This window comes from Solanum verrucosum, unplaced genomic scaffold (assembly GCF_900185275.1).
Source record: "Solanum verrucosum unplaced genomic scaffold, falcon-dt-bn FXZP01000196.1, whole genome shotgun sequence".
Classification (NCBI taxonomy): Eukaryota; Viridiplantae; Streptophyta; class Magnoliopsida; order Solanales; family Solanaceae; genus Solanum; species Solanum verrucosum.
The window spans coordinates 3841833-3868924 of record NW_026020420.1 but is presented as its reverse complement, the minus strand read 5'-3'; the positions used below and the strand labels follow the sequence as shown (position 1 = coordinate 3868924).

Here is a 27092-nt window from a genome sequence, read left to right as displayed (position 1 = left end):
AAAGGAGGAGGAAGAAGATGTTAACTGAAAGAACATGAATGGTGATACACAATGTGTGTTTGATTTATATAGAAGTTAAAAGGGCTAAAAAAGGAATATTAATTAAGAGATGAAATGAATTTTAATAATCTTCTAAATTAGTCAAATGAAATCTAATCTCCTCACTAAAAAATATTGTTTCCTCCCTCTAAAAAAATATATTCACATTCAAATTACAAGACTTGATATATCTAATTTTTTGTGTGATCTTATATGATGGTTTTTATGTTTTTTACTTTTTACTATATTTGGAAGCTCTACATATAAGATTATAAATTACTAGTTTTCTTAAATACAATATAAGATATTTAACATGGTTGTAGTTAAAATCCGTGTTGTATATACGTAAACAATCTACATATAGTAGGATTCTTTTTTCGATGAATTCAATAACAACAACAATAACATAACAATTGAAATCCACATGTGATGTTTAGGAGGGTCTAGTCACTAGTGTATTCAGACCCCACCCCTACCTCAAGAAGGTAGAGAGGTTATTTCCAAATGACCCTTAACTCAATCCAATTCATTTTTTTCTTATTTGACTCCAATGAATTGCACCTTAGTGAATGCATCGCGCCTGGTTCCCTTTTCAGAACGAATGTTATATTTGTGAGGTTTGGGAGGGTATAGTATACTTAGAACTTACCCCTATGTCAAGAAGGGAGATAGGTTGTTTCAAGTGACCCTCGGCTCAAACAGTGTATATTAAAGCAGTTTAAATATAGCAATCAAACCAGCAAAGGAGTAAATTTGTCAAATAGTCCCTCATGTTGATAAATTGTGTAGTAAAGCCATTTATCTCGTATTTGTATCAATAATGTCACTCAACATAAATATTGTCTTCTACAAAGTAATTTCAACCTAAAAAACACCTTGCATCGGACATCTGACATGGAAGGAGGAATCAACTTGAGTGGCCAACAACAACATACTTAGTGAAATTCCACAAGTACGATTTATGGAGGTTGGTGTGTACGCAACTTTCCCCTACCTTTTGAAGGTAGAGATATGCTATTTTTTATAGACTCTCGACTCAAATAAAGCATATCAAAACAGGTATCAACATGAGTCGCCATTTAAGAAAGTTACAAAATTATCAACTTATTGGACCATTTGATTTTTCTTTCACATGGTCAGATAGTCATGTTTTAGGAACTAACAAGCATTAATAAACCAACAAGCACATATTTTTTTTTGAACTAATGATATTTATACTAAACAAAAAAAAGAGATGATAACAGCTGAAAGTCTTTAATCTTTTGTTTACAATTTTTTTTTAAAAGTTCAAGTCGAGTTATCTTCAAAATCTTCTCCATGTCTATCTCTATGTAGATAAGTCCACCGACTCTTTTCCCTCTCATATTTTACACACGGATCGTCTTCATAGTGTAGACGGTCCAACCCTCCCCTTACAGCTTTGTTAAGTTGTGAATCGGAGATGTCCTCAACGATGAACTGTGAGTCCCTTGCCAGAACACAAACATCATCTCTAGTCCCAACACCTCCGGGCAATCTAGAAGCTGCATCCCTTACTAAACAGTGAAGAGAAAAATAAGACGGTTTATTTCTCTTAAGAATATCGTGATGACAAATCTTTTTTAATGGTTTGCCACTACACCTTTTTAGCGGAGGAACAACAGATTTATGACCGTCAACAGCTGTATATGAGAAAGCCCTTTCAGGTTCTCTGTACCTTAGAGCTTCTTCTTTACGGAAACAAGCTCTTATTTCCTCGTTGCAGGGGTGAATCATTTCGAGACTATTCACAGCTCTTGATTCCTCTAACCTTTCACCAAGATTTAGTGTGCATGATCTATTGTTGGCCATTTGCATTAGAATCTTTGCTGCACAATTGACTTTCTTGTCCGGCATGTCATTAGATGTCATCTTTGTAAAGAGTGAAGTGTTTGATCAAGTTTTTAGTGTCGAAACATGAAGTATTTTTGAATATTTTTCAGATATACACGAGTGTGTGTGTTTGATTTATAGACTATAGAGATAGAAGTTAAAAGGGCTAAACAGGTATATTAATTAAGAGATAAAACTGATTTTAATATTTTTCTAAATTAGTCAATCTAATCTCTTCACTAAAAAGGTATATTAATTAGGAGATAAATGTATTTTAATAATTTGCTAAGTTAGTCACCTAATCTCTTCACTCAAAATATTTCTTCCACCAAAAAAAAGTCATAACACATAAATAGGACCGTAAACTTGGCTTCAAATTATAACTTTGACTTCAAACTTTTAAAGTGCACAAATAGGCACTTTAACTGTCTGACTTTTAAATAAATAAACACTTGAGTCCCACCTGGAAAAACGCATGATGTGCACTCATTCTGCATGCGTCAGGAGTAAATTCCGAGGCCTATAACAATTAAAAATGATGAAATGACAATTATACCCTTAATGAATCCCTTGTATATATATCTATATATTTTCAAATCAAAATCTCATCTTTCTCCCTTTCTTTCAAACCAACATTTTTTCCTCCTCTTTAGCACGATTTTTGCTCATTTTTAGTACAAATGGCTTCTAATTTTTTTGTCATCGTGGAAAAAGAGCTATAATTATAATATGACCCATATGTATGAAGTTGTAAGAAAAGAACTGTTAAATTAGGTCTTAGGCCTAACTCACACCCCAAAAGCTAGCTCAAAGGGAGGAAGATTGTCCAAGCCTTATAAGATGTCCACGCATCTCATTAACCACCAATGTGAGACTTTTTGCTTTAACACTCCACCTCACGCCCAGTGCTTAGACATCTGGTGTGTGGGCAATTTTGGGCAATTTTTTGACCCACCTCACGCCCAGTGCTTAGCCTCTGGTGCGTGGACAATTTTGATTATTTTTTTGGGCCCCAACATTAAGTGAGATGGACCCTACTCTGATACCATGTTAAATTAGGTTTTAGGCCTAACTCACACCCCAAAAGCTAGCTCAAAGGGAGGAGGATTGCCCAAGCCTTATAAGGAGTCAGCCCATCTCATTAACCACCAATGTGAGACTTTTTGCTTTAACTTAAGAATGAATTTACACTCATGGTGACAAAAAGATTCTACCATGTATCAAAAATAAACTTTCAAAAGGGCAAAATTAAGGCATACCTGGACTAAATTGAGGAAGATGAACAGATAAACATCAGGTTCAACAGAAATCTTGAACGATTTTTCCTTTGATTTGCTAGATTTTGGTTGTAATCCCTAGCTAGGGTTTTGAAATTTGGAGAGACAACCGGATGAAATGAAGCTATCTTTAACCCTTTACCCTTTTATATTTATTTATTGAAATTAATGTTGTTTTTTTTTTAGTTCTAAAATTGACGTGTAAAATATTTAATTAATTGATAGCCATTGAGTGGCTCACTAATACACGTTGGAGCGTTTGCAATTCACGCTCTTTAGCTGCAAAAATCGAGTGTTTATTTATTTAAAAGTTGGATAGTTAAAATGCATGTCTGTGCACTTTGAAAGTTTGACGTCAAAGTTATAATTTGAAGCCAAGTTTAGGGTCCTATTAAGGTGTTAAGCCAAAAAAAAATCAAATTCAAATTACAAGACTTGATGTATCTAATTTTTCGTATGAGCTTATATGATAATTTTTATGTTTTTATTTTACCATATTTGGAAACTATATGTATAAGCTTATAGATCACTATTTTTCCCTAGTATAATAAAACATCTTTAATAAAATTTTAGTTAAAATTCGCGTGGTATACAATATTTTCCATCTTCATTTCTCCCTATCTCATCTACTGAATGTTTTAAAAGGCACTGTAATATTGAATGATGAAGTTCTGCACCAAATAATCTCAGCTTATGTATGCAATATGATCTCTTCTGGTTTTCAATGCTAACAGTCGAAAGGACCAGACGATCTTAGTTGAACTCCATCTTTCGAGAACTTATTTTGGTCCAGCAAAAAGAAAGAGTTCAAGCATCGATCGATTAATTAGACTTGCACAATGCATCTAACACTGTACTTGGAGATCAAAGCCACAAGCAATAAATAAAAAATGATTTTTAGAGGCAATTATTAACAATAATAGTTTAATTGTCGCTAAATATGTTTCTTTAGCGGCAATTACATTTTAGCACTATTTGTAAATGCGGCAAAACCCTAGGGCGACATTGGATCTAATGACAATTAACTAGCCAGTAAAGGGCTAAATACTCTTTGTTAATGTGCATATGTGTTGACGCTAAAACTTGTGTATGTTGTAGCGAGGGGAGTTTCCAGAAGGCGAGCACAAGCTTGTAACTATGTGAATAAAAATCATTCATGACCCATTTGTCCTGTTTCTTTATGAACCAAGAAAATTAGTGCTCACACTGTACTTCCGAGCTTGATTCGACTAGTGCTTGTATAGTGGTAAACGTCATGCGAAAGATAGCTCAAGAGAAAAATTCACCAGTCAAGGGGTAAATTTCTCAAATCATCACTCATGTTGATGAAATTGTGTAGTAAAGACATTTGTCTTCGCTGCAGGGTTGAATCGTTTCGAGACTATTCATAGTTCTTGATTCCTCTGACCTTTCGCCAAGATTGAATGTGCAGGATCTGTTGTTGGATATTTGCATTAGAATCTTTGCTGCACGATTGACTTCCTTGTCCGGCATGTCATCAGATGTGTTTTTTTTCATCTTTGTTTTCTATATGTCCTGATAAAATAAACAAAAGAAAAGTTGAAAATCAGCTTTAAAAAATAGTTTTAATATCTATTAGTGTCCATTTCTTAGTCTAAGCATAAAAAAATATACCAATTTACTCGAGAAGAACAAGCGAGCGAACAATTAAAGCATGTGTGACCAACCATCTGAAAGGTCAAACTTTTCTTTATCTAAAAAGAAAAATATTTAATTTGTTATAAATATGTGTTTGACCGAGATTTTGGTGTAAAAACAAATATTTTGGAGTACTAGTAGAAACTTTTAAGTAGAACTGAAATAATGATAAAATTCAATAAAGACTTTGATTCAATCCTGGTAATTAAAGACAAAATATCAGTCAATTCTAAACAAAATATACTGAAAGAGATGAGATGGAATTAAATCTTTTTAGCTATTTTAAGGTAAAATATCATGTATTTATATATTAGGAAAATTTTATTGAATATGCATGAATATTTAATTTTCAATCCAACAACTAAAACAAATAATGGTTTCCGTGATATATTAACAAAATGGTTGATTATATGTGGAAAAATATTTGGGAAAACTCGTTGGGATATTTTAAACAACAAAAATAATTCCAATCAGATTCTTAATCTCCAACTTAATCAAAGTGAACACACAAAATTAGGATGGGCTAAATACTGAACCCTTAAATACATATATGAAGAATCATCATCATAGATCTTCAACACATGATAAAACATCAAACGCGAGGTGAAAACAAAGAAAATAATGACAAATCTCACCTCTAGTAACTTGTTAATGGATGGTATGATTTATATCGATCCTTCAAAGCTGAATGTAGGAAGAAGAGGGGAGAGTTTTGTTCATTTCAAGGTAAAAAGGAGGAGGAAGAAGATGTTGACTGAAAGAACATGAATGGTGATACACAATGTGTGTTTGATTTATAGAAGTTAAAAGGGCTAAAAAAGGAATATTAATTAAGAGATGAAATGGATTTTAATAATCTTCTAAATTAGTCAAATGAAATCTAATCTCCTCACTAAAAAATATTGTTTCCTCCCTCTAAAAAAATATATTCACATTCAAATTACAAGACTTGATATATCTAATTTTTTGTGTGAACTTATATGATGGTTTTTATGTTTTTTACATTTTACTATATTTGGAAGCTCTACATATAAGATTATAAATTACTAGTTTTCTTAAATACAATATAAGATATTTAACATGGTTGTAGTTAAAATCCGTGTTGTATATACGTAAACAATCTACATATAGTAGGATTCTTTTTTCGATGAATTCAATAACAACAACAATAACATAACAATTGAAATCCACATGTGATGTTTAGGAGGGTCTAGTCACTAGTGTATTCAGACCCCACCCCTACCTCAAGAAGGTAGAGAGGTTATTTCCAAATGACCCTTAACTCAATCCAATTCATTTTTTTCTTATTTGACTCCAATGAATTGCACCTTAGTGAATGCATCGCGCCTGGTTCCCTTTTCAGAACGAATGTTATATTTGTGAGGTTTGGGAGGGTATAGTATACTCAGAACTTACCCCTATGTCAAGAAGGTAGATAGGTTGTTTCAAGTGACCCTCGGCTCAAACAGTGCATATTAAAGCAGTTTAAATATAGCAATCAAACCAGCAAAGGAGTAAATTTGTCAAATAGTCCCTCATGTTGATAAATTGTGTAGTAAAGCCATTTATCTCGTATTTGTATCAATAATGTCACTCAGCATAAATATTTTCTTCTATGAAGTAATTTCAACCTAAAAAACACCTTGCATCGGACATCTGACATGGAAGGAGGAATCAACTTGAGTGGCCAACAACAACATACTTAGTGAAATTCCACAAGTACGATTTATGGAGGTTGGTGTGTTCGCAACTTTCCCCTACCTTTTGAAGGTAGAGATATGCTATTTTTTATAGACTCTCAACTCAAATAAAGCATATCAAAACAGGTATGAACATGAGTCGCCATTTAAGAAAGTTACAAAATTATCAACTTATTGGACCATTTGATTTTTCTTTCACATGGTCAGATAGTCATGTTTTAGGAACTAACAAGCATTAATAAACCAACAAGCACATATTTTTTTTTGAACTAATGATATTTATACTAAACAAAAAAAAGAGATGATAACAGCTAAAAGTCTTTAATCTTTTGTTTACAATTTTTTTTTAAAAGTTCATGTCGAGTTATCTTCAAAATCTTCTCCTTGTCTATCTCAATGTAGATAAGTCCACCGACTCTTTTCCCTCTCATATTCTACACATGGATCGTCTTCATAGTGCAGACCGTCCAACCCTCCCCTTACAGCTTTGTTAAGTTGTCATCATGGAAAAAGAGCTATAATTATAATATGACCCATATGTATGAAGTTGTAAGAAAAGAACTGTTAAATTAGGTCTTAGGCCTAACTCACACCCCAAAAGCTAGCTCAAAGGAAGGAAGATTGACCAAGCCTTATAAGACGTCCACCCATCTCATTAACCACCAATGTGAGACTTTTTGCTTTAACACTCTACCTCACGCCCAGTGCTTAGACCTCTGGTGTGTGGGCAATTTTGGGCAATTTTTTGACCCACCTCACGCCCAGTGGTTAGCCTCTGGGGCGTGGACAATTTTGATTATTTTTTTGGGCCCCAACATTAAGTGACATGGACCCTGCTCTAATAACATGTTAAATTAGGTTTTAGGCCTAACTCACACCGCAAAAGCTTGCTCAAAGGGAGGAGGATTGCTCAAGCCTTATAAGGAGTCAGCCCATCTCATTAACCACCAATGTGAGACTTTTTGCTTTAACTTAAGAATGAATTTACACTCATGGTGACAAAAAGATTCTACCATGTATCAAAAATAAACTTTCAAAAGGTTAAACTTAAGGCATACCTGGACTAAATTGAGGAAGATGAACAGATAAACATCAGGTTCAACAGAAATCTTGAAAGATTTTTCCTTTGATTTTCTAGATTTTGGTTGTAATCCCTAGCTAGGGTTTTGAAATTTGGAGAGACAACCGGATGAAATGAAGTTATCTTTAACCCTTTACCCTTTTATATTTATTTATTGAAATTAATGTTGTTTTTTTTTTAGTTCTAAAATTGACGTGTAAAATATTTAATTAATTGATAGTCATTGAGTGGCTCACTAATACACGTTGGAGTGTTTGCAATTCACGCTCTTTAGCTGCAAAAATCGAGTGTTTATTTATTTAAAAGTTGGATAGTTAAAATGCATGTCTGTGCACTTTGAAAGTTTGACGTCAAAGTTATAATTTGAAGCCAAGTTTAGGGTCCTATTTATGTACTAAGCCAAAAAAAAATCAAATTCAAATTACAAGACTTGATGTATCTAATTTTTCGTATGAGCTTATATGATAATTTTTATGTTTTTATTTTACCATATTTGGAAGCTATATATTTAAGCTTATAGATCACTATTTTTCCCTAGTATAATAAAACATCTTTAATAAAATTTTAGTTAAAATTCGTGTGGTATACGATATTTTCCATCTTCATTTCTCCCTATCTCATCAACTGAATGTTTTAAAAGGCACTGTAATATTGAATGATGAAGTTCTGCACCAAATAATCTCAGCTTATGTATGCAATATGATCTTTTCTGGTTTCCAATGCTAACAGTCGAAAGGACCTGACGATCTCAGTTGAACTCCATCTTTCGAGAACTTATTTTGGTCCAGCAAAAAGAAAGAGTTCAAGCATCGATCGATTAATTAGACTTGCACAATGCATCTAACACTGTACTTGGAGATCAAAGCCACAAGCAATACATAAAAAAATGATTTTTAGAGGCAATTATTAACAATAATAGTTTAATTGTCGCTAAATATGTTTCTTTAGCGGCAATTACATTTTAGCACTATTTGTAAATGCGGAAAAACCCTATGGCGACATTGGATCCAATGACAATTAACTAGCCAGTAAAGGGCTAAATACTCTTTGTTAATGTGCATATGTGTTGACGCTAAAACTTGTGTATGTTGTAGCGAGGGGAGTTTCCAGAAGGCGAGCACAAGCTTGTTTCTATGTGAATAAACATCATTCATGATCCATTTGTCCTGTTTCTTTATGAACCAGGAAAATTAGTGCTAACACTGTACTTCCGAGCTTGATTCGACTAGTGCTTGTATAGTGGTAAACGTCATGCGAAAGATAGCTCAAAAGAAAAATTCACCAGTCAAGGGGTAAATTTCTCAAATTCTCACTCATGTTGATGAAATTGTGTAGTAAAGACATTTATCTTGCCTTTATATCAATAAAATCCCTCAACCTAAATCTTGTCTGCTAAAAAAAACACCAATCGAAAATACCACCTTCTTGCACCAGAAATCTGACATGGAAGGGGGCCAGGAATCAACTTGAGTGGGCCAGCAACAACATACCCAGACCCAGTGAAATCCCACAAGTAGGATCTATGGTGGTTGGTGTGTACGCAGCTTCCCCTACCTTTTGAAGATAGAGATATTATTTCTAATAGACCCTCTGCTCAAATAAATCAACCGGAGTGGACATTTGAGGAAGTTAGTGGATTCTCAATTTATTGGACCATTTGATTTTAGGAACTAACAAGCATTAGTAAACCAATAAGCACATCTTCTTTTGAACTAATGATATTTATATTAAACATAAAAATATCCAGAGATGCAGCAATACAAAGACATGATTAAAATTTAAAGCTGAAAGTCTTTAATCTTTAGTTTATAAAATTCATTTCAGAGTTTATGTCGAATCATCTTCAAAATCTTCTACCTTTCTATCTCCATGCAGATAAGTCCACCGATGCCTTCCCATCTCATATTTTACACACGGATCGTCTTCACAGTGCAGACGGTCCAACCCTCCTTTTACAGCTTTGCTAAGTCGTGAATTGGAGATGTTCTCAACGATGAATTGTGAGTCCCTTGCCAAAACACAAACATCATCTCTAGTCCCAACTCCTCCAGGTAATCCAGCCGTTGCATCTCTTACTGTTGGAATGTATGCATCCACGACTATCGATGGGACCAGGTCCTCAACATAGTTACAATTTTAGACAGTAAAGAACAAATGCTGACAGTAAAGATTGACAAGCAACTTTACGTGGAAACCTCCTTGCTCAAGGGAGTAAAACCACGACATGTTCTCAACAGGACTTTTCAAACTGCTTCCACTAATCTTCTCCAAGCAAAAGTAAAAGCCAGTTTACAAAATGAGATTAGCCTGCTCATCTCCACACTAAGTAATATCTCATATCACTTAGCTTAGCCAGAGCAGATACAACACTGCCCACTATACTAACCCTCACCGATTAATATAGAATTTTCTAAGCGGATACCACACCGCCCACTAAACCACCACTCTCTGGACGATTTAGATTTTGACTAAGCAACAATAATGTTGCCCACTAAATCACGTAACTCTAGATGACTTAGACTTTTAGAAATCGAAAGAAGATATGAATCATTTATAGATTAGGATCAGATTTACAATGTAAACACATAAGATACAAAGCTCTTAAGTACAACAAAGACTCTTCTTCACTCTATCAGGTCCCTTTCTTGAGTTGAGCAATGTTCTTCCTTGAAGATGGCCTTCTTTTCAAGCTTATGAATTTTGAGAGAAAATCCAAATTTAGTTTGCCAAATCTTGAGTTTGTGTATTTTGGAAAGAGATAATATAAATCAACACAAACTCGTTTAAACAATCCTATTGGCTGAAGGCCTGTTGTTTAGAAAAGTTGTGCACCTACCACATCAGAGGTGGCAGCTTTTCTGACAGCTGTCTTGTAACCTTTTTATATTGCAGTCTTGCAGGGACCAAGTCCCTTGCAAACTTCTTTGTGGGTTCTTGAAAAGGTTTGCTGGCTGACTTCCTTCTTAAGATGAATGAATTTAATATGTTGTTTGTCATGTAGAAAATATCAACCATAAAGAGTTATTACCCGTTGGACAAACACCCTCGTCCATTTTGATTGGTGTAGTACGCTAACGCCTCACCAACCTCTGACACAACAGCTTTACAACCGTACCCCATTATAGATCTGGACGAGAGAACTCTGCCTGGGATCAGGACCCTGCATTTGTGAGACATTGAAACATACAATCTCGTCCGCTATTGCTATTGGTGTAGGACACTGCATTTTTCACCTACCACCTGACATGACAACTTTAAAGATGTACTCCATCTGTATCTGGACGAGAACACTCTGCCAGGGACCAGGTCCCTGCATTTGTGAGGATCATCAAAACACCTAGAATATAACATTTTCTCCCTTTTTGATGATTACACACAAATATTCCTCCCACTAAGTTTATTCCTTCTTTTCCCTGTCAGCAGTCCCAATAACAAGGATATGGTTCCTTGTTAGATCGATAAGTTTGTTAAATCGTCAAAACTTCATATCAACTTCGAATTAACATCTCATATCAGCTTCGAACTAACATTTTCCCCCTTTTTGATGATAACATACTTATTCACCAGTTCCCTCTATCAACAAGACCTCTTCGGGTAATTGGAGTTTCATTATCCCCGAAGTTTGTCAAATCATCAAAACATCAAACTAGCATTTTCCTTTTTTGATGATGACAAACTTTTTCACCCGTTCCCCCTTTCAACAAGAGCTCCTTAGGTAACCGGATTTTCATCATCCCCGAAGTTTGTCAAATCATCAAAACATCAAAATAGCATTTTCACTTTTTTTTTTATGATGACAAACAACTTCTTCCCCCTATCGGTAGGACCAGGTCCTCCTCAAAGTAACTAACATCATTGATCTCTCATACCTTAACAATTTTCCCCCTTTTGACATCATAAAAAAGGGTTAAAGCAGTAAACCAAGTTGACAGAAAGGCAGTTCAAGTAAATTCATGGCCACTTGGGCAACACTGAGCATGAGTAAAAATGCATAAACTAATGAGACAAGTTAGTAGAAACAAGACATTATTTCATTCATACACAAAAGATCGGCAATCAAAGCATTGCACATATTATTACAAATGAGAACCAAAACACTGCCCACTGAGTTCCGATAGAAAACAAGAAGGACTGACACGGGAGTTTAGGAAGAGAGGGGATGACTTAGAAGCAAGGGATTTAAAAAATAGAGCTAGAAGATCATATCCCTTAGCATGATTTTTCAGAATATCTCTTGAAGTTCAGCATGATTTGCTGCCCAGGCTCCATGTTGAACCTTCAACGCTGCCAGTTTTTTTTTCTTTCTTCAACCTGGTCCCTCGGATAGTGCTATTTCAGAAGCTGAGCCTTTAGGCAAACCATTTCAGTATTCCTGTTAGCAAGATCAACTTTTATAGCTTCCAACACTAGCCTGAGTTTCACATAACAAAAAGATTGATAAAATCAAACTTACTCAAGGCTTTCGAGATGAATAGATAATAATTGAGGAACCAAAAAGAGAATTTCAATTTATATTTTTTTTTTTGAATCAGACACCCTCATATTCAGAATACTTTAGTTCTCAGAATATCAACTTCTTTTTTGAACATCATCTTTCTCACCATCTCATTTTTTCTTGTAGGACCTGGTCCCTCTTCACACTTAAAAACATCTTCATCAGAAAATTCTCCAGTAGGAGCAGAGGGTTTACACATTTGAAGTGTTTTTTGAGAAAGTAGAAAAAAGGTTCTGAAAATTTCTGATTTTGGATGGGGATTTGAAAAGAAGTATAGAGTATAAAGGAAGAGAAAAGAAGTATCATTTTGGTACTCAAATGATGGGATAACGGTGAAATACCTGAATGACAGACATGTGGCAATTGCAACGGTTCTCATGCATAATTCAAACTGCAATGTTAAGATTGCTAACCTTCGAGAACGGACCAGGTCCCTCTCTATAGTTTGAATGTGATAGCCTAGATCTGTCATGACCTCCTTTTTCCTTCAGCCCTTTTGTCATATGTTTATACCTACAAAAGTTATAAGACTGAACTTCCTAAAACATGCATAACTGAAAAAACAAGGATACCTGCTCCCTTTGCATAGTCATGAGAGAGTTGATTGCTTCAGGCAAGATCCATTCAAGCCAGTTTCAGCATTCCCAACTTCAGTTTGATCATCTCAGTCAGGTCTTCTAAGAGCTTCAAGTTGCTGCTTGATTTATAAGAATTGATCATATCAAGTTGCACTTGCTACATTCTCTGCCTCAGTTGATGAAAGAGCAACTGAATCTTGCCTTTTAGTTCCCCATGAGTGAGAGATCAACCTATATCATAAGTCACTCCTGAGGTACTCTTTCCATCAACTTGACACCCAGCATAATCAGCATCACCATGTACTCCAAATCAAATGTCTCCTGATGGACAGAATAGAACCGGGTCCCCTGTCATCTGTAAATGTCTCAAGATTCTCTCAGCAGCCTTCAAATGTGATTCCTTTGTATAAGAATGGAATCTTTGAACCAGGTTCATCAACATCCAACTTCAAGATAGTGCCCATGGGAGTATGAATTACCTAGGCATCCATAACATGAAACTTTTTTTAGCAGCTTCTCTGAACTGGTACCAGATCCCTGTCTTTGATCAGACATCAATTGCCTTGAACGTTGTGCTATCTTCTTCTCTGTAGCTATCTTCCTATGAGAGTATACAACTGGTCCTTGCTTAGGGCTACAGTGAAGAAGTCAGCCACTTGATCTTCCATTTTGCAAAACTTCATTATGAAATTACCCCTCCTTAACATTGTCTTGACTTCAAGCATGTTAAGCCATGCAACTCATTGATGTACTTTTCTTGACACCGGAGGATACCTTTAGAGGTTTGCTTGATCTACAGCTCCAAGAAGAAATTTAATTCTTCCATTTTGTTCACTTCAAAACTCATTATTCATGAGTGTAACAAACTCTTCATACAACACCTTAAAGGTTGCTTCAAAGATGACATCATCAGTATGTACTTGAATAATCAGCAATTTCTTTCCTTGTGATTTCAACAAGAGGGTTTTTGACAATTTTAGCTCTTTTGAAGCCATTGTTGAGGAGGAACTTGGATAACCTATCAGCTTGTTGGGGAACCAAGTGTCATACTTTGCTTCTTTCAAACTGAGCTTGATCAGCTTCTTCATTCTCACCGTCAGAATTCACATTATCAGTTTGAAATGAGTCATTTTTGTTCAACACTATCTAACGGACCGGGTCTTTCATCAGGTTCATCATCTGCATCAGCTTCTTTGGGGTTGCTGGATTCATGAGGATGATGTTCTTCAGCAAGCTCACGGTTTAGATCATCTCTCTGAATCTGAAACATCTTTTCCATCTCACAATTTTCTTTGTTTTGCAACTTACTTCTAAATTCTTCAAGACTCATCAAAAATCACATGAACATCTTTTTCAATGCACATATTTTTTTAAACACCGGATAAACCTTGCTGGAGGAAGAGTATCCCACAAGTAATCTTTCAACATCATTGAGATTACACTTCTCAAATATCATCATTTTGGTCACAAAACATGTACTATTCACCATTTCAGCCCGAAAGTCCTTTGAAAGATAAAAAGTCTGTTTATACCACCTGAAGGATGGTCTGATCTGCTTCTCTTCAACACCATCGTCACAACATTTATCATCTGCAAATTTCATTTTGAGAAGACCGAGGACCAGGTCCTTTGACAAAAGTTTGTGCAGTGGAGAATCACTCACATGAGCACGTCTTTTGTGTCATACCTCAGCATTCTTACCTTGAGCATTGAGGCAAGTTAGGCAGTCACCACGAGCAGCATTCAGATCCGCAATATACATGTTCTTGCATCTCTTTTCTGTCAAGATCATCATCCGAGAGAGCAAGTTTGTGACAACACAATTATCTCACAAGAGCTTGATTTCGTTTCTGTTCATCACAAATTTTTGAAACACTTAGAAGATTGTACTTCAACCCATTGACATAGTACACAGCTTTCACAAGAATGTTCCACGGACTTTCAAGTCCAACCTACACAAAAAATGTACAATTTCTTGCCATTGCCAAAAGAGACACCTCCACACTGAAGTGTCTTTTGAGAGAGGAAGTTTTCAGTTTTCCCAGTCACGTGTTTTGAGCATCCGTTATTCATGAACAACCACTGACTGTTACTACTTCCTCTTACTTGCATTGCTAATCACTTGTTAGCCTTGGGAATCCATTTGAGACGGAGTTCCCAGTACGCAGTTAACGGTGTGATAAGAAAGTCTTTTGTCCAGTGAGGCAGACTAGTTTTCTTCAACTTAGATCGATAAGCAGGACCAGGTCCCTTTTTCAGTCTATTCCTTTGTTGGGAATAGTTTGATGAGCTTTCTCCATATTTTTTCAGAACAGGACAATCATTTCTAAGATGTCCATCTCGACCACAATACACACACAACAGATTATCAGCATCAGAAACAGATTTTTTGTGAGGATTGTATGGGGGATCTATCTTCTCAGAGCCCAACCATCTTCAACTGTTGTTTCCTTGACCAATTAGATCTGTAAGGATCTTAGAGGAATTGGTCCATTTGAGGGATTTTTGAAGTTCCTCTTTTACACGGATCAGGTCCCTCTCCAACTCAAAATTTCTTTCCAAAGCCAATTTCATCTTCATTTCAGCAGTATGCAGCTTATTTTCAAGCTCCAGTTGCAAGCTATTTGCCTCGTTTTTTCCTTTCAAAATTGTATTAGTTACCCCCTTTATCTTTTCCTTCAATTCTAGATTTTCAGCTTCTAGAATAACCATTTGATTTTCAATATCAGATATTTGGGGAACTAAAGCAATTTTTCCATCTCGAGAGATATCTAGGTTATTATTTACGAGAACATCCTCAGTTGTTAGCGTACTTATCACATCAAGTAATACAACAACTAGTTTTCTCAATTTACTGGTAGAAAAGGTATTCAAGTTTTGCTTGAAATATGATAGGGTTACCTTTTCATCAGCATCCTCCTCATCTGACTTTCCCATGAAAGCATCATTAAAGTGCTCAGAATCATCTGAATCACTTTAGGAAATTTCCCATGCAGCCACATCTTTCTTCAGTGCCTGGAAAAAGGCTTCTCTTCTGCTTAGCTTGTCACGGACCTGGTCCCCCTCTTTGTCTTTACCTTCTTCATTCTTGACAGATTCCATGTGGTCAGCTTTGTGCATAGGACAGTTTCCAACGGAGTGACCTGGTAGATCGCACTTGCCATACACTTCACTTGAGCTGGTAGCCTTGTCATGATTTTCTTTCTTCTGATCGGCCTCATCAATCAGATATGTCCTCTTGTCTTTGCCCTTAAGAAAGAGACCCTGCCCTTTTCTATGCATCTCATGAACTTGAAGATGCTCAAATAGTGTATACATCGTCATTACATCAGGTTCTCTTGTCTCATTTTCAGTCACAAAATCATTTGTCCAAGATCTAGGAAGAATTTCTAGTATCTTAGAGAATTGTTTGGCAACAGGGACTGGTTCTTCAAGGAACATGAGCTCATCTATAATGGTGGAGAATCTGGTGCGTATTTCATGAATGGGTTCACCTTCTTTCATGGTGAAACCTTCAAACTGAGTGATAAAGAGATCTAGCTTAGATTTTTTTATTTCCTCAGTGCCCTCATAAGTTGTTCTCAACAGATCCCAGATTTCCTTGGCTGATTCACAAGATGAGATCAGATCGTATTCATTTACACTAAGGCCACATATCAGTAGCTTTCTTGCTTTGTGATATTTCTGAACTAGTTGTTTGTCAGAGTCATTATACTGTTTTCTAGTTTTAGGAATGACTCTTGTTATCTCTCCAACCTTAACTTCCATAGTTGGCACATAAGGACCTTCACATATCACGTCTCACACTTCAATATCCTCAGTCATGAGATAGTCTCTCATCCGAATCTTCCAATGTCTATAGAACTGACCATCAAGAAGATGAGGTTTTGTGGAAGACTGACTTCTCTGCCTGTTTAGTGGTGCAGTCATTCCTTTAAGATATTTTCTTTTTTTGGTGTTAACCAGATAGAAAAGTCAAACTCTGATACCACTTGTTGGAATGTATGCGTCCACGAGTATCGATGGGACCAGGTCCTCAACACAGTTATAATATTAGACAGTAAAGAACAAATGCTGAAAGTAAAGATTGACAAGCAACTTTACGTGGAAACCTCCTTGCTCAAGGGAGTAAAACCACGACATGCTCTCAATAGGACTTTTCAAACTGCTTCCACTAATCTTCTCCAAGCAAAAGGAAAAGCCAGTTTACAAAATGAGATTAGCCTGCTAATCTCCACACCAAGTAATATCTCATATCACTTAGCTGAGCCAGAGCAGATACAACACTGCCCACTATACTAACCCTCACCAATTAATATAGAATTTTCTAAGCGGATACCACACCGCCCACTAAACCACCACTCTCTGGACGATTTAGATTTTGACTAAGGAACAATAATGTTTCCCACTAAATCACGTAACTCTAGATGAATTAGACTTTTAGAAACCGAAAGAAGATCTGAATCCTTTAAAAATTAGGATCAAATTTACAATGTAAGCACATGAGACACAAAGCTCTTACGTACAACAAAGACTCTTCTTCACTCTATCAGGTCCCTTTCTTGAGTTGAGCAATGTTCTTCCTTGAAGATGGCCTTCTTTTCAAGCTTATGAATTTTGAGAGAAAATCCAAATTTAGTTTGCCGAATCTTGAGTTTGTGTATTTTGGAAAAAGATAATATAAATCAACACAAACTCGTTGAAACAATCCTATTGGTTGAAGGCCTGCTGTTTAGAATAGTTGTGCACCTACCACATCAAAGGTGGCAGCTTTTCTGACAGCTGTCTTGTCACCTTTTCATATCGCAGTCTTGCAGGGACCAGGTCCCTTGTAAACTTCTTTGTGGGTTCTTGAAAAGGCTTGTTGGCTGACTTCCTTCTTAGGATGAATGAATTAAATATGTTGTTTGTCATGTAGAAAATATCAACCATAAAGAGTTATTACCCGTTGGACAAACACCCTCGTCCGTTTTGATTGGTGTAGTACGCTGACGCCTCACCAACCTCTGACACGACAGCTTTACAACCGTACCCACTATAGATCTGGACGAGAGAACTCTGCCTGGGATCAGGACCCTGCATTTGTGAGACACTGAAACATACGATCTCGTCCGCTCTTCCTATTGGTGTAAGACACTGCATTTTTCACCTACCACCTGACATGACAACTTTACATATGTACTCCATTTGTATCTAGACGAGAGCACTCTGCCAGGGATCAGGTCCCTGCATTTGTGAGGATCATCAAAACACCTAGAATATAACTCGAGGTCAAAACGTGTACAACATATTGGTGATTTCCAAATTAATTAACTTGAGAAGTCGCCACCTAATTATTTTTAAGGTAAATTAGGATACCTAAATTTTAACTATGTAATGCTAAAATTGACTTCAATTAAGGTCTACTAACTTATGTGATTCCAGGTAAGAGTTCTAATTTATCCTAAAGGGAAGGGGTAAGGCATCCTTTAAGATTAGTTTTAAAACTATTAACCGGCCAAACTTAGGTTTATAACAAAGAGATTATCTATTTCAATTTTAATCGATTTTCTAGGGGGTGTAGAAAAGGATTACTTTTTGAGAAAAAATGATTAAAAAAAAAAAGCATTTTAAAGTTATAATGCGTGAGAAATGCATATATGCATTTTATATATATAAAAAGGGTATATGCTTATGAATGATGTATCATGATGAAAAAGTGGTATGAGAATGCACAAGAATGTTGCATATAAAAACAGAGAATTAGTAAAAAATAAATAATAAAGAAAGCATGTTTGGGTTAAAAATAAATAAATATCTTTTTTTTTACGTAAAAAGAAAGGTTGTTAAAGGGGTGGGAATGCACTCTTAAGTTCTGTATTTTTTTTTTGCCAAGAAAATCTGCACTCTAGAGTTCATAAAAACTATGTTTAAGTCTCAAAAGATGCTGCATTTTTTTCAAATAAATTCAAACCATAAAAGATGATAAAGGGGGTGCATTTGAGGCCTAAAAAAAAAATCTGCACACAAAGCTATTAAAGTTGTATTTTATTTCTCAAAAATCTACATTTTAAGGGTTCAAAATATGTACGTTTTTGGACTTCGAAACTGATTTTTTTTAGACTCTTTAAAAGCTGTATATTTTCACTAAAATTTGCATTTTTGCCATTAGGAAAACTGTCTCTTTGCACATAAAATCTGCACTTTTGAACTTTCTGAAAATTACATTTTTTATGCTAAACAAATCCATATTTTGGCTTTACTCTTTATAGAACAGATAAAATAAGAAACAAAGAAAAAAAACAATTGGTTAGTAACCATATATGCATATCTACTCAAGAGAGGAAACTACATATCACAAACTACCTTTCTAAGGTTCAAGTGTTCTAAGCCCAATTCTTTATCAATGAAATCAAAAGAAATAAAAACACAATAAAAGCAGATAAGTGCAGCAAACTACATAACATAATTAACGGCAAACAAAATAAAGGAACAAAGATAGAAAAACAAGATATAGAGATATTTCATCCACTCTCGCTTCATTTTCTTCGGATAGGAGAGAGTAAAAGAGATGAATAATGGACATCGCTTTCTCTTTCCCCATTTAGGTATGTAGGAGGAGGACAAGAGACATGCTTGAAGGGCGAAATGCAAGTATACTCGTTCTACAACAACGTGGAGTCTCGTTTGAGACTCATTGCGAGCTCCGGCAAACCATGTGAAATAAGAAAGAAGAAGCAAACATTAGAAGAAGAGCATTTAATTTTAGATGAACATAAAAGAAAAACAAATCAACACCAATACATATAGGATCATGCTCATCACAAAAAAAAAATTCATAAGGTATATAAATATACAATACATCACAGTAAGTATATCGAAAGCTAAAAAATAACTTCACTAGTGAGACAACTCAAACCCTATGCAAAATAAAAGAAAGTTATGGAGCAAACTTCTTTAGAACACAAAAAAAAAACGTTCAAATGGACCATAGTAATCAAGTAAAAAAAAAGTTTTCATATAAATAGACATCATTTACTAACTCGAATCCACTCCTTTAAATAAAAATAAAATAAAATCAATAAATCTAACACATTATATAAATAGGCGAAAACTTATGTATTTTTTCAATAGGAAACTGTTAGTCAAAAATCTGTTCATGCTAAGATCAAAAAATAACATTTTGGCTTGCTATATAATTATTTCGTGATCATTTGCAGAGTTGAAACAAAGAAAATTATCTCCGATTAAAAGTTAAACGTCAAACTTATAACTATACAAAATGCATAAATAGATTAAAAGAAAAACTAACACAGGTTGCTGATGTAAGGACATCTCCATAGAAATCTCAACAAAACATATTCATACGATCTTAATACATGGATTAAAATGTCTAAAGCATATGTTCACACAAACAAAATCATGCCTTACAGATAAAAATGGAGAAAAGCAAATATTATAAAGTAAAAGAATAAGATAGCATTTTCACCTGTTTCGGAGCAGCAAACTAGAGTCCTTGATCAAAGATCTACACTGAAACTCGAACTACTTCACACTCGTCCACGCGCAAGACTCCGGAGACAACGAAACAATAAGAAGCTGAATATTTTCCAGAGTAACAGAGATGTTTTGCAGCAGTTTGGTTATACAATATTTGACTAAAAATTATCTCCAAAAAGCCCCCCTCAAAACGGATGCTTAAGGCTCGCATTTATAGAGTAAAAAGCTAAGGTTCCGAGGGTTCTTTAGGCGGGAAGATTTATTTCAAAATCGAGTCACAAAACTCCTTTGAACTTCGAACATCATACCATGGCAGAAAATTTTTCAGAAGCGATTTATTTCTTATGACCAAAATAGTGAGTCTTGACTGAAGCGTAAGGATCTGACGCATTTTTGAACGTAAAAGTAGACGATCTTCTGCCACACGCCATGGGAAGAAGGAAACTTGCTGGAAAATGGCCAAGCCAAATCTGAAATTTTGAGGAGTGGAGCTCAAGATTTGTCAAAAATGGAGATGAAGCCAAAAGAGAGTTCCCTTGCTAAAGAAAGAGAGGGAAGCGTCTGATGACACCAAAGGAAAGATAATAGATTGTTTTTTGGGAAATCCAAGGGTATTTAGGTCACTTTAGGTGGATTAAAGGAGGGTAGAATAGGTAGTTTAGGATATTTGGGATTCTAGGACTTTAATTTTGAATTGACTGACCAATGAGGAGGAGACAAGTGGCAAGAGTGTGCTGATCAATGAGAGGCATGTGAGGGCGTATGGCAAGCATGTGTTTTGGAACGTTGGCGCCTTATGTGGCGCTTACGTGGATGTTCGTGTGGCGCTTACGTGGAAGGAGGAGTGTAAGAATGGGCTTCTTCTTGGGCCAAAGTTGGGTTACATTCTAGCTTGGGCTGAATTTTGTTTGGGTCTTTTCTTTTCTTCTTTTAAAGTTTTTGGGCTTCTAAATTAATAACCAATATTATAAGATGACAATTACTAGTTTATGAAATAAAAATATATTATGACTTTATACTAATATAAGATATGAATACTAAACAAGAACTTATAATTGATTTAATAAAATGCAAAACTTGAAATAAGGTGAAAACAATCGATTAATAAAAAGAAGGTCTAATAAATGATAATAGTAATTTCGATAATAAAACATATAATTTAGAAGATAAATAGTCGTAGTAGTAAAAGTAGTTGTGAAAAGGATAGTTTTATACGTTATCAAATTAAAAGCTCGAAAACAATAAATCAGAAGAAAGGAGGGTCAAAATTGGTCATCAACAGCTTGTCCCTCTTTGACCAGAGACGATGTAAGAGTTTTTGGGCAAAGAAGTTGACTTAGAAACCAATTTTGTCCCGACCAACAACTGCATCAAAGTTTGCCCCGGTACGAATTATGGTGTTATTGGGTATTGAGATCAAGGAGAGTATTTGAGAGTGAAGTTCGAGGTAGACCTTTGACCTTTGTTGGTGAGTTTGACTCTCCAACAAATTGCTCCAGTTCGCTGCTTAGAAATAGTTCCACGTTGTGCTAAAGCTCCTGCAGAACTCAAACTTGACGAAACAGTTAAATAATATTAAACATAAAGCATGGTGTGATAAACACAAGGAAATAACACCTCCTGGGTGTGAATTTATGAAAATGTGGCCTTGCGAACCGAAATGATTTAATGAGATGAATCTTGCAAAATTTATGAAAAAGGGTTTAAGGCCGCTGATTCATGAGAAATGATGCTTTTCGGCGATGATTAATGAAAATGAGGCCTTAACCATATAAATTATGGATATGAGGCTTTTAGCCAAATGATTTAAAAATGCGACTTTTTAAGCCATGTGATTTATGAAAAGGAGGTCTTTGAAAGCAATGCAGACTGGTAAAGCATCAGTATATTTGAAAGCATATGTGCAATCAACTGAAAGCATTTGTGCAATGCATTAGAAAAGCGACAAAGCCATGTAGGATTCCTTTTAAATACTTGAAAGTATTTGTGCATTTGAAAATATGCATTTGTGCGAAATATAAAGCTTTTGAAATATTTAGAAGCATTTGTTCAGTGCGTTTGAAAATAATTGAAGGCATTTGTGCAGTGCATTTGAAAATATGTATCTGTGCGAAGCATTTGTGCGGTGCATTTGAAAATATTTGAAAGCATTTGTGCAGTGCGTTTAAATTATTTGAAAGCATGCATGCTAAAAATCTGAAACTTTTTGTGCGGTGCGTTTGAAAAATATTTCGAAGCAAATGTGCAGTGCACTTGGAAATATCTAAAAGCATTTGTGTTGTGCATTTAAAGGCATTTATGCATAGCAAAATCATGCGCAATGTGTTTTATTAAATAATATTTGTTATCAACACATTTGAAAACTTATAAAGCTTTACTTATAAGTTTTCGAATTATAAATTTATAAGTAAGTAACTCAAACCACTTGACATATAGTCCTTTCGATGCTATGAATGTTATTGACTTCTCAGCTTCTGGTAATTCTGATAAACCTACACTCAAAGAAAAATTATAAGTTTTGGGGGAGGTTGATTCGCGTTGACTTTGAAGGTCTGGCTCTTCATACTTCTTTCTTCCAGCTTTGCTTGGACTCATAACCTCTGTCCATTCTAAATCTTGGTTAAATGAATAACAAGAAAATAAATAAAAAGGAAACGTTTGATTGAAAATCATATTTGAAAATAAGATAAAATTATATACGTATATATATAGCAAGAATTTGTCGAACTTCAAATTGTGGCATGTCATGAAACAAAGCGAACGTCCTTTATCTGAAGTATTTCTTCTGTCGAATGATTCGATTGACCATATACTCTTCAAATATCTTGATATCTTCTTGCAATGATGCCCCTTAAAAATTGTCCCAGTTTTGCGAAAGAGATGCGTTGTCCTTTGGTCGTGATGATTCCAAACCTTCTATAGGCTGCACACTATTCTATCATGGCACCAAGCCAAACATAACCTAAGGATACAATTAAAATTGAAATAAAGGGGCCGAACCCTCCTCGGGTTGCCTACGTATCCGAACGGAATCAGGCCATACGTAGTTCGCTTATACAAAGAAATGGAGAAATAAAAAAAAATTGAATAAAGTGACCGAAGCCGATATAGGCCGCCTACGTATCCCACCAAGGGTATCAGGCCAAGCGTAGTTCATATTACATAGAAAGGAAATTTGCAAAACCTATTAAAGGACCAAATCCGATGTGGATTTCCTACGTATCCCGCCATGGGAATCAGGTCAAGACGTAGTTTCCAATACATGACAAAAAGATTACAAGAAAATGAAATAGAAACCTCTAGATGTAGTATCTCTTAACCGCATCTGCATTGATAGCTTTTGGCCATATCTTGCCATCCATTTCTGCTAGAATCAAAGCTCCTCCAGTCAGTACTCGGTGAACTATGTAAGGTCCTTGCCAATTAGGTGCAAACTTTCCCTTAGCTTCATCTTGGTGCGGGAATATTCGTTTCAACACCAATTGTCCCGGTTCAAACTGTCTCAATCTTACTTTCTTGTTGAAAGCTTTGGCCATTATGTGTTGATAAAGTTGCCCGTGACAAACTGCATTCATTCTTTTTTCATCAATGAGCATCAATTGTTCATACCGGCTTTGCGTCCACTTGGCATCACTTAACTCAGCTTCTTGGATGATCCTCAGAGATGGTATTTCGACTTCCATTGGTAATACTGCTTCTGTTCCATAAACCAAAAGATAAGGCGTTGCCCCAGTCGATGTCCTGATTGTGGTGCGGTAGCCAAGAAGGGAAAAGGACAAACTCTCGTGCCAATGCTTGTAGTTATCTGTCATCTTCCGCAATATCCTTTTAATATTTTTGTTGGCGGCCTCAACTGCTCCATTCATCTGAGGTCGATAAGGAGTGGAGTTGCGGTGAATAATTTTGAACTTCTCATATATCTCATGCATCAAGCCACTATTGAGATTAGCTCCATTATCTGTAATAATTGACTCGGGGATCCCAAATCTACAAATGATGTTATTGCGAACAAAATCTTTTTAGCGGAGCAACAACAGACTTCTTTCCGTCAACAGCTGTATATGAGAAAGCCTTCTCACAGGTTGTGTGTACCTTAGAGCTTCTTCTCTACGGAAACAAACTCTTATTTCCTTGCTACAAAGGTGAATCATTTAAAGACTATTCAATGCTCTTGATTCCTCCGACAATTCGCCAAGATTGAATGGCGTGCATGATCTGTTGTTGGCTATTTGCATTAGAATCTTTGCAGCCCGATTGACTTCCTTCTCCGGCATATCATCAGATGTGTTTTTTGTCATCTTTAGTTTCTATATATGTCCTAATAAAATAAACAAAAGTAACATTGAAAATCAGCTTAATTTAAAAATATAATTGTAATATCTAATAGTGTCCAACTTCTCAATGCACCTCAATTTCTTAGTCGAAGCATAAAAAAATATACCAATGTACTTGAGGAGAAGAAGCGAGCGAAAAGTGTGTAACTTTTTGCTGGAAGATATACAATGTACATCCAATCATGGATGTAATTATAATTTATTTTTTTAAAAGCGAGCGAAAAGTTAAAGCATGTTTGACCAACCTTCTGAAAGGTCAAACTTTTCTTTATCTAAAAAGAAAAATATTTAATTTGTTATAAATATGTGTTTGACCGTGATTTTGGTGTAAAAACAAATATTTTGGAGTACTAGTAGAAACTTTTAAGTAGAACTGAAATAATGATAAAATTCAATAAAGACTTTCATTCAATCCTGGTAAGACAAAATCAGTCAATTCTAAACAAAATATACTGAAAGAGATGAGATGGAATTAAATCTTTTTAGCTATTTTTAGGTAAAATATCATGTATTTATATATTAGGAAAAATTTATTAAATATGCATGAATATTTAATTTTCAATCCAACAACTAAAACAAATAACGGTTTCAATGATATATTAACAAAATGGTTGATTATATGTGGAAAAATATTTGGGATAACTCGTTGGGAGATTTTAAACAACAAAAATAATTCCAATCAGATTCTTAATCTCCAACTTAATCAAAGTGAACACACAAAATTAGGATGGGCCAAATACTGAACCCTTAAATACATATATGAAGAATCATCATCATCGATCTTCAACACATGATAAAACTTTAAACGCGACGAACAAAAGTGAAAAACAAAGAAAATAATGAGAAATCTCACCTCTAGTAACTTGTTAATGGATGGTATGATTTATATCGATGCTTCAAAGCTGAATGTAGGAAGAAGAAGAGAGAGTTTTGTTCATTTCAAGGTTTTGGAGGAGGAGGAAGAATTACATTTTAGCCCTCTTTGTAAATGCCACAAAAGACTATAGCAACATTGGATCAATGACAATTAACTAATGTTGGCAAAGGGTTTAGCACTCTTTGTTGATGTACATATTTATTGACGCTAAAAACTGTTTTTAGTTGAGAGCGCAAGCTTGTTTCTATTGGAATAGGCATCATTCGTGACCCCATTTTTTTAAAAAAAAATTATGACCGTATGATGGTGAAACCTCTATATTGATGAATAAAATTACAAAGCTAAGGGGAGCTTAAGCTCAACCATTATTCCAATAGTTGCTTCGCAAAAACTAAGGTTCTGACAAAAACTATACAAGTTTTGCAAAATTTTACAAGTCCAGAGTGACTCCATTGTCCTGTTTCTTTATGAACCAGGAAAATTAGTGCTTCAGGCGCTGCTAACTCTGTACTCAGAGTGGTAAAGGTCATGCGAAACAGCAAAAGATAGCTCAAAACGAAAATTCACTAGCCATGGGGTAAATTTCTCAAATCGTCACACAAGTTGATGAAATTGTGTAGTAAATCCATTTATCTCACATTTATATCAATAAAATCACTCAACATAAATCTTATCTCCTACAAAAAAAACTTCAACCGAAAAAAAAAACCCATCTTTTTGCACCGAAAACCAGACATGGAAGGGGGTCCCAGGAATCAACTTGAGTCAGACATGTAGGATCTAGTGAGGTTGGTGTGTACGCAGCTTTCCCCTAACTTTTGAAGGTAGAGATATTATTTCTGATAGACCCTCGACTCAAATAAAGCATATCAAAACATGTATCAACCTGAGTGGCCATTTGAGGAAGTTAGTGGATTCTCAAGTTTTGATTTTAGGAATTAACAAGCATTAGTAAATCAACAAGCACATCTTTTTTTGCACTAATGATATTTATATTAAACATAAAAATATCCAGAAAGATGCAGCAATACAGAGACATGATTAAAATTTAGAGCTGAAAGTCTTTAAATCTTTAGTTTACAAAATTCATTTCAGAGTTTATGTCGAATCATCTTCAAAATCTTCTCTAGTCCCAACTCCTCCAGGCAATCTAGCCGCTGCATCTCATACCAAACAATGGAGTGTGAAAAAAGGTGGTCTATTCCTCTTAAGAATATCATAATGACAAATCCTTTTGAATAGTTTGCCTCCACGCCTTTTTAGCGGAGCAACAACAGACTTCTTTCCGTCAACAGCTGTATATGAGAAAGCCTTGTTAGGTTGTGTGTACCTTAGAGCTTCTTCTCTACGGAAACAAGCTCTTATTTCCTCGCTGCAGGGTTGAATCGTTTCGAGACTATTCATAGCTCTTGATTCCTCTGACCTTTCGCCAAGATTGAATGTGCAGGATCTGTTGTTGGATATTTGCATTAGAATCTTTGCTGCACGATTGACTTCCTTGTCCGGCATGTCATCAGATGTGTTTTTTGTCATCTTTGTTTTCTATATGTCCTGATAAAATAAACAAAAGAAAAGTTGAAAATCAGCTTAAAAATATAGTTTTAATATCTATTAGTGTCCATTTCTTAGTCGAAGCATAAAAAAATATACCAATTTACTCGAGAAGAACAAGCGAGCGAACAATTAAAGCATGTGTGACCAAACTTTTCTTTATTAAAAAGA

At 35.3% G+C, this 27092-nt stretch overlaps 1 protein-coding gene and 1 pseudogene across 1 annotated transcript; both read right to left on the bottom strand.

The window, feature by feature from the left end:
* Window positions 1-1326: 1326 nt before the first annotated feature.
* Window positions 1327-4661, bottom strand: LOC125806990 (uncharacterized). The gene is made up of 2 exons (XM_049486742.1): window positions 4576-4661; window positions 1327-1828 (listed from the first exon to the last, which is right to left on the bottom strand). The coding sequence occupies exons 1-2, from the start codon at window positions 4659-4661 to the stop codon at window positions 1327-1329; spliced, it is 588 nt and encodes a 195-aa protein (XP_049342699.1).
* A 4773-nt stretch (window positions 4662-9434) lies between these two features.
* Window positions 9435-26840, bottom strand: LOC125806869 (uncharacterized; annotated as a pseudogene).
* Window positions 26841-27092: the final 252 nt, after the last annotated feature.

Excerpts from the sequence above, each read along its gene's own strand:
- LOC125806990 (XM_049486742.1), bottom strand. The coding sequence starts at position 4,661 with ATGCCGGACAAGGAAGTCAATCGTGCAGCAAAGATTCTAATGCAAATA. Across the intron at positions 1,829-4,575 it reads ACATTCAATCTTGGCGAAAG|GTTAGAGGAATCAAGAGCTG; the intron begins GTCAGAGGAATC and ends TCTTGGTGAAAG.